The sequence below is a fragment of the Montipora foliosa genome, chromosome 12, assembly GCF_036669935.1.
Source record: "Montipora foliosa isolate CH-2021 chromosome 12, ASM3666993v2, whole genome shotgun sequence".
NCBI lineage: Eukaryota > Metazoa > Cnidaria > Anthozoa > Scleractinia > Acroporidae > Montipora > Montipora foliosa.
In genome coordinates this window covers 15,581,369-15,590,242 of record NC_090880.1, presented here as the reverse complement: position 1 = coordinate 15,590,242, position 8,874 = coordinate 15,581,369, and the positions used below count along the sequence as shown (strand labels likewise).

The following is an 8,874-nucleotide window of genomic DNA, read 5'->3' as shown; positions in this document are numbered from 1 at the left end:
TTGCATCAATATTTGTTTTGCATAAAGCAGGCTAACAAAATATTATCTTGCTTAGTTCGCATTTTTGAGCGTTAAATAGAATTTTCGGTCCTATGTTTCTGACGGCAAGTCGTATATTTTGAGGTCATCCATCCAAATACTAACCCCGCCGTCTTCGATGCTGTCAGAGGCTCAGAGTGCACCCCCAAATTAAACTTGTGGTGAAAAAGAAGTTGTTAGGGAACTTGAACATGATCAACATGTCAGCCTCGAAGCCAATGTTTCTCGGATTTAGTATTTTACTAGTAACCACGTTAGTTCTCAGGGGGCTATTTACCATGGCACTATACGGTGAAATGGTTGTGCGCATGCGTGATGTGTTGGCCACACCGGGTTGGTGTTAGCGTGTGTCACCTTGCTTTTATTATTGTTGTTACTATAATGATATACGGTACCAAAACAATATCCTGCTATATAACAACGTGTTCTATTAGAGATACATATTACGCAAAGATAACTTGAATCTCCTGGAAGACAAAACGCAGCTCAGTTGACACGATACAGCGCTGTGTTACTGCACTACCACACGTATGCATTGCGTGCCTATTTTTAGTTTGGTTTTTTTCGGTTCAACTTGCACCCAGTTTCTCTCTTCTTTCCCACTTTCTGGTCGTTGCTAGACGCGTATGCAAAGGAGGCCAAGCGAAATGGTGTACAGCTCAGCTTATCGGAGAGCTTACAAAGAACCTTCCTGGGACGATTATAGCAAAAAAGAGTTTTTTAGTAAATTGCAGTATAGATCCGATCGTAGGTCAGTGGAGCATCGGCACCAGCCCTGGAACTGGGACAGTGGAAGTGACGATGAAGATGTCGAAGAGATTCATGCGGATGACGGGAGTTACGAAGGAGGACCTCGCCTTCGTTCTCGCAAGGAAAGACCGATGGACGATCGCATTCCGAAACAAGCTTGGGGAGAAGGAAAGGAAGAGATCAGACAACGTGATAATATTGTTGATCAGGTAGCACCTGTAAAGCTTTCTTACGGTGAAGAAGGTGAAAAACGACAAAAGCAACAACCGCATTCGTTGATTGACAACGTGAAACAAACGAAACGCGGTCAAGCGGTCAAACATGACGAGAATCACGCCGTGCCTGATAAAACTTTAGTGCTTCCCGAAAAGCTGGATTCCAATAGAGAAAGGGCAAAAAATTATAAGCAATCGCATCTGGTGAGAGATAAATCAAGTGTGAAGAAACTGGATCAATTATCGAACGTGGATATGCAAAACTATCGCTCTCGATCAAAATCGTCTAGCAAAAAACAGAAATCGGGAAAAGTTCCTTTCTTAACATACGGAATGGCTAACGAAGGACCTGTAGACATGTGGAAAACACACAATGTTTTGGCCTCAAAACCACAGGTGAGTCTACAAAATGAAAAGTTTAAATCTTCTAATAATTGTATTTGATATTCGATATTTGACTCTGTGGCTGCGTGATGCACCTCGAGTCAAATACACACATTTCACCCTTGCTCACCATAGAGTCTCCAGTAGCTCAGTGGTTAGAGCATCCGTACCAGATCACGGAGGGTCGTGGGTGCGAATCCCATCTGGGGCTCGGATTTTTCCGAGTTCCCAGTGGGTTCAATTGTAACACCTTTCATTTAATATAATTGTATTTATGAGTTAAAATTTAAAAAAAAAAGTTTTATCGAGAAGACTTCCGCATCTTTCTTAAGACTTCGGTTTTTAACTAAGTTTAGACAACGTATTAACCCTTTAAGCCCCGAGGGGTTCCCCATTGACGAGTAAAATCGTCTGGCGTTAGACAGAGTAAAATCTATAAGTGACATTTGGCACTATCGGGGCTGAAAGGGTTAAACGGGGACATAGTTTTTGCACGCTGTTGGCTTAATATTAATCGCCAAATGGTTAATTTTAAGACCCAAGCAATTTGAGTCATACCCTGTGAGCAGTTGGTTTCTCCTACTATACGCTCCCTGAGAGAAAAAACCACTGCAAGCGACCGTTAGTTTCTTTGAGTGAGCCGCCGTCCAGCGCCAAGGACGAATAAATTAAATTTAAACCGGTAAAACGAGTTAGTAATTAACTTGTTTTGGCACTTGCGTGTGCGTTCAGCTTCGTAACTGCTGCATTTGGGCAAGCCTGCTATGTAGTGATTTCTGGTGAAATAAGACGAAGTGGTGTCACATACATCACAAGGGGTGTTACGTACTTCGCATAGTAAGGTAAAGTCTGCTACGAGCCTAGTGGCCCATCAGGCTGGCGCTTGGTAGCATGAAGCAACTGGGAGTATTTCTACTCCCCCATGGATGGGATGCTAGTCCATCACAGGGTTACCCTCCGCATTAAATTTGCCGGTACCCATTTATACACCTGGGTGAAGAGAGGCACTGAGAGAGTAAATTTGTTGGATAACGAGTAAATAATCTTACTACATAATTGCCTCATCATTGGTGATCCACCATCTCAAGTACCCCATTGTTTTATCATTCATGATATGAATCATTCATATCATTATAAAAAAAAAAAAAATATATATATATATATATATATATATAATATTATATAAACACGAAGGATCTACCAAGTGAGCTTTTGTGCGAAAACATGTTATTTTGACACATGAAAAGATCACTGTTGGTATGGTTACATATGAAACTTGGGCCTTTTGATGCCTTTTGTGATGATTTAGTGTTTCATCGGTGTTTATGTAATAAATAGAATATTACATGTACATGGCTGCTTGGAGATACAAAATTCCTCTTCTTGTGTTGAAAAACATTTCATTCATTTGCTGCGCTCACTCGAAGTATTTTTCAACACTCGAAGAGTATCTCTCCACGGCCATGTAATATCCTTTATATATTATATAACTTGCAGGTTTATCCAGCTGCTCTCAGAGCTCAGAAAAGAAGACAACAAGAAATAAAAAAGAAAGCGCAACTTCGAGAAGAAGCTGCCAAAAAGAAAGAAACACCAGGTCATTTTGATGCGGAGATCGCTTTTCCTAAATCTTGGTGGCTGACTGAGTACCAAAGAAACTATTGTAGAGAAGAGGATGTGAAACAACATTTTCTCAGATAGAATTGCTAGGAACTAATAATTATTAATTATCATATCTGATTCAGTGAATGATTTTACAGTGATCCATTTGCCAAAGTTCATGGTTAATGTTATTTTAAAAAATCTCTCGTCAAAAGTAATACTACAGTAAGTTGATGTTTAGTCCCTGCACAATCCAGATGTTAAAACCTTGGATTTACCTGTTCAAGTCGTGCATTTATCTGGTGGATGACTTCAGGGATTTTTTAATAAAAGCAGTGGCCACTTTGGGGATGTACACAAGTGTAGCTAATAAAAAAACCAAGCCAGTTATTTTTAACAGGGAAAAAAAATTCCTCTTGCTAATGTGTGTTGGCTTGATATGAGTGAGTGGTTTGGTTGAAAGTAAATGATTCATCCACAGGCTAAACAGATTACCTCCTGTTGGTAAGAGAAACAAGTAGATTTGATCCTATTTACAAAGTTTACATAGTATTCAAGCTTACAGACATGCACTGAACTCTCCGAGGTTTACAGCCAACACAGATGGGTAGACTTGAAATAAACACAGCCTCTCTGCACACTAGCCTGATCACTTGTGGTTACTGTTAATTATGATTTATAGAGGATATTACGTGGCTACACAGGGATACAAATTTTATCCTTGATCCTTAAGATTCATATCCCCAAGCAGCCATGTAATTTTCTGTTTATTATATACTGATGAAGTAACAGGATTTCTCATTGTACTAAAAAATCATATCTTCACTGCATGCGGTGAAAATATCATTTTTATCTTTCACATGTGAGAATATAGGTGTCGTCATGGTGACGAACACGGTTAGCCAATAAAACGCTAGCTTCCTCTTCATTGTAAGATACTTTTCTGCTTCAATATCCTCTATTATATAGATATTGATGAAATGTCCAGATTAAAACAACCTACAGTGTATTTTACTCATTTTTGAAATGCTGAAAATATGGTCACCAAGAGTGAAAATATGCATTTTAGGTAAAATGAAACAAGATTTATGAATTCACGAAAAACAAATCATGCTAATGTCAAATTGCACAATGAAAATGTTAATGTAGTAGAGAAGAATTATATTACAGCACAAATGTATCTTACAATGGAGGAAAAGCTGCTGTTTTTTTGGCTAATCATCACCATGACAAAACCTACAGTATATCCTCAGAGGTGGAAGATAAAAATGATATGTTCACTGCACGTGGTGAAAATTTTGATATTTTCATTGGAAGGAAAATCTGAAAGTATTTCATCAGAATCTATATAATAAATGCTTATTTTACTTGAACTGCTTACATAGCGATAACCCGATTCTCAGACGGTCCAGGTCGCTTGTTTCACACACTCTCCTCCCTTTAGAGTGCGTGACACGAGAAACCTGGACTGTCTGAGAATCAGGCTAACATAGCCATGGCACAACACTCCAGAGCATTCTAGAAACTTCTGATTTGATTAAGTTAAACCTTTGACCCTCAGGTGCCGTAGTTCACCCCCTGGACCCCCAGGTGACATGGGGTTGTGAAAAATCGTCTCGTATTAGACAGAGTAAAATCCGTCAAGTCTCACTCCGAGGAGTCAGCTTATCCCAATATTTTATTAACATATTTAGGGTGCATTCGATTGATCCGGAAAAAGAATACATGGGGTTATGATTTAAAATGGTATGTCTTGGGTTTTGAAGCAACAAGGATAATAAATATGTTTAAAATAGCATTTTAGCAGGTGTTTGACAATTTCAACGTGTTTCTCCTTAACGCAAAGGGTTACTAACTTTTATTCCATGTATTCCTATTCTGGAATATGGTCAATCGAACGCATCCTTAAATAGGATCCTCTGTCCAGAAAGCACGGTAGTGATTTGATAGGCTTGACTAAACATAGAAAGAAAGTCCCTAAGTCTCTAGAGCTGTGTCATGTGATCCCTAAAATGGTGCAATTTTTTATAACATGGATAAAGCACCTTTCATTGACTTGCAAAATCTAAAGTTCAAATACAATTATGAATGGTTTTGTTTCTGCTGGTTTTGTTTCTGCTGGTATGTAAAGCAAAAGAAACAAAGACAGAAAACAAAACAACTCCAAATAAAGACTTATCCCAAGTGACCAAAAACACAATGTTTTCCGGTACCTGCAGAAATACCCCTAATTTGTGGAACTGCAAATCCCGGAATTGCAGAACCTTGAGAAATGACTTTTTATTGAAACACCATGATAAAAATGATGACATTTGTTGAATCTCAGCTGTGATGTCTCTGTGCACCATCTCTTTAATTAATTAAGCCAATTTTAGCTGGTGGATTGCGTGACAAGTAGGGCAATGGGCTGGAGGAGGGGGGGGGGGGGGGGGGGTTTAAGAGGTGTATCATGGGATTTTTGCAAGTAGAAAATTTATTCCCTCAAACCGCACGTCACGTGATGCTATTTCCCTGCCCGTACCTTGTCGTTATTTTGGCCAGTTATAGTGTTAGTTTAGTGCCTGGCTTATACCTTTGCGCAGTTCCTTTAGTCTTGTGTATTTCTAATTTTCCTAATCTTTTTTGTGTTGTTATTTGGGTCTGTTTAAGGTTATTTTCGATTTTCTGGCGAGATTTGCCTTTTATGTATGTATTATTTCCTTTAGTTTTACGGTGTCTATTTGACTTCAGGGAAATTGCGAGTTAGAACTACGATTGATTTGATCAATGGCTTGTGGTTACAAGGAGAATTTGGTGCGTGGCACGTTGGTGATGGGACGTTTTCCCCTGTTTCTCTGATCTTGGTCTAGTCCTTGTGCATAAACATGCTTGAATCATAAGCATAATTATATGAACAACATAATGCAAAATATCAACCTTTCCACAGAAGGAAAACACGTAGCCGAAGAAACGATACATTCCTCCTTCCCTTCATGTTTACGGCGTAGTAAGTCATAACAACGACAACAAATCGCCGGAAGCAAGGAATTCCTCGGGTGCGACATTTCTGTGACTTAATTGTCACACAATCCACAAGTTAATCCTTGATGGACAGCAAATGGCACCTGGGATGCAATAACAGGTTGGTAAAGCCGAGATTCAACAAATGTTAACGTCATTCTCATTGTTTTTATCATGGGGTTAAAAAAAAAAACCCAGTCATTTCTCTAGGTTCCGCAGGTTCTGTAGTTCCAGGGTCTGCAGTTCATTAAATTAGTCTTACCCCTGCCAATCACTGTGGTAGACTTAGTTTATATGCATACATGGGTCATAGCCAGTGTTGTGATTGGCTGATTTTAATCCAATTTGTTTAAACTCTATTCTACTGCAGATATGGTTGGTAGCAGTAACCAAAACTTCAGAGTTCACATAATTATTTACAAAAGGTACAGTAAATGTAGGGTCAGGACGGTAGTGTACCAGCCCTTACAGGCATACTACATGTCTTACTGCGAACTATTGTTTTTTTAAATTTCCCCTACACTGTAAAAGCCTATCAAAAATTTGCCAAGCTGTTGTCTACCAAGGCCGACATAAATATATTTTTTACTTAAGTCCATGACCAGTGAGCAGAGCCTGTAATATTCACTCAAAATACTCGTACACGTACTCTAACACCCCATTTGTTCAATAATTCACACAGAGCCAACATTGTCCCTAATTCCATAGACTTGTAAAGACACCCTGATCACCACCAAAAAAAATGTTATATTTTCATCCAGTTACCCCAATTTATTATTCATCTAAGTTAGCCTTGTTATTCTTCATGTACAAATATCTCAAAAAACTACAAAGATGCTGTGATATAATTAGTAACTTGTACAGTTGTGTAATGCCACTTAATTGCAAATTACATGTATGTTATATATTCAGCTAAAACTGATTTCTTTATCTGGGTCACCTGGCTTATCATTCAGTAAATTGACCCATTATTATTATGATGTAATGGTCTGGTGTGCATCATTACCGCTGTCTAGTCAATGTTTATCAATTGAGATTAACCCATCAAAAACTTGCATTATTCAAGCACTCAAGCACTGAATCGTTTGCACATGTACTTTTCTTTAAAAAGATAGCAAAGATAACCTCATCCTAGTACGTCTAACTACAGTGTATGGTATGGATGTTTCTTTAATTTCTGGCATTTGAATAATAATATGCAGTGATTTTTTCTACATGCTTCCTATTAAGGCCTTTCCTTATCTGTTGTATGAAAATACCCTTGCATGCGCATGAGGTAAATATGTATGTTAGCACTTACAAAGAAAAAAATCCATCTGATTTTGATTTGGCTTGAAAGTTCGTCTCAATGCCGCACAATTACCATTCTCAAAAATTAGCAATAACAGCACACAAAGCCATATCGAATATTCAGCCATAATTAACTTGTGAGACCTACACTGTGGCAACATGTTTTCTTGAATCTCAAAAGATATCAACAATTCCCAATCTCCACCAATCTCTTGAATCTATGAGAAATAATTCTGTGCTCAAATAACTTCTTTGCTCTTCATTGGAATATACATGTAACAGTCAACTGAATTTCACATCCTTCAACCTATTGTACTTCTCCTTTCCTACAGGAAAGTACAATTATCCATTTTTTAAGAATTGCTTATTAATAATTAATAGATTTACATACTAGGAAATGCAATCTATTCTGTAATAAAATCTTCTTCAAATGTCTGTTTGACCAAGAGACACATTAGCATATAAGTTATTACAATGATAATCATAGCTGAAAAGAAATTGATTGGTAAAATAAATGGAATAATTATAATGAAAACTAAACATGAAAAAAGAACAAAAGCTCAGTAATTTCTACTAAAACCCTATTGACTTTAAGAATAAAGTTTTTGAACAAACCATTTCTAGTTGCATCTGTATGCAATGCTTCTGTACAAAAAGAAATTGGTGCTTTGTAAAATGAACTTCTTGTGAAGACTACAAAAGCTATTACATATCAAAGATTATAGCTACTGAAGATAGACATGTATGGGTTACCCTTTCAGCTCTTCTCTTTTTTCAATTTAGGCATTATTCTGATAGTGAAATTAATAATTAAAATAATTTTAAATTCTAGCAATTAGTTTTAAAACAACAAGTAGACAAACATAGACTATTTTTGTAATTTTGGTCACATGCAAAAATGAGACCAAGATACCATCATTCCTCTTGTCATCCAGTCGCCCTCATTATTATTAACTTTTTTCTAATTTTATTGTTTGCAGGTACATGTAACTTGGGAAAATTCACCACAGATCAAAGCTTTGTGCAAATCGTTTAATTGACAGTATTTAACAGATTTTCAAGATTTAACAACAAAACCATAATACTAAAAGAAAGTTAATTTTTAGACAATGTAAACTGCAGGTTGCAGATTACAGTTGCAGGCCATTATTTTCACCATAGCTGAAACAACGCAAACTTTACTACTGCTAACATTATGCCTAAAAAATAATGTTTAAGCCTAAGGTTTGCATTTTTGTAAAGGTTTGGGTTGTTTTAGTTACAATTAAACAATTACCTGCAAGCCCAGCCTGCAACCTTCACTTTACACCCTCAAGTTAAGTAATAGTATCTTACATAAAGATTATTTATTGCTACATGTAGGGAAAGTACATTGTACTAATAGGCAATTATTCATTCATGAGGCCTTCTGGCACGAATGTAGTACCTCAATTAAATTAAGGACACCAGTGCTTAATGATTTTTTTCCAGAATAGGTGACAACCTCTTAAACAATCCATCCACGGCTAGAGTATCTGGTGTGGGAATACAATGAACGTAAAATATGCACCTTCATATGTGTACTCCAAGCCTTAAAGAAGCCTCAGAAGCTCAG

The 8,874-nt window shown here is 37.3% G+C and overlaps 1 protein-coding gene across 1 annotated transcript; it reads left to right on the top strand.

Moving 5' to 3' along the window:
* The first annotated feature begins 647 nt into the window (after nucleotides 1–647).
* Nucleotides 648–3,633, top strand: LOC137979932 (centriole, cilia and spindle-associated protein-like). Its single transcript, XM_068827248.1, has 2 exons — nucleotides 648–1,400; nucleotides 2,886–3,633. Exons 1-2 carry the CDS (start codon nucleotides 666–668, stop codon nucleotides 3,087–3,089), a joined length of 939 nt encoding a protein of 312 aa, XP_068683349.1. The 5' UTR covers nucleotides 648–665; the 3' UTR covers nucleotides 3,090–3,633.
* Nucleotides 3,634–8,874: the final 5,241 nt, after the last annotated feature.

Coding starts and splice junctions, on each gene's coding strand:
- LOC137979932 (XM_068827248.1), top strand. CDS start 666: ATGCAAAGGAGGCCAAGCGAAATGGTGTACAGCTCAGCTTATCGGAGA. Junction 1,401..2,885: donor TTTTGGCCTCAAAACCACAG/GTGAGTCTACAA, acceptor TATAACTTGCAG/GTTTATCCAGCTGCTCTCAG.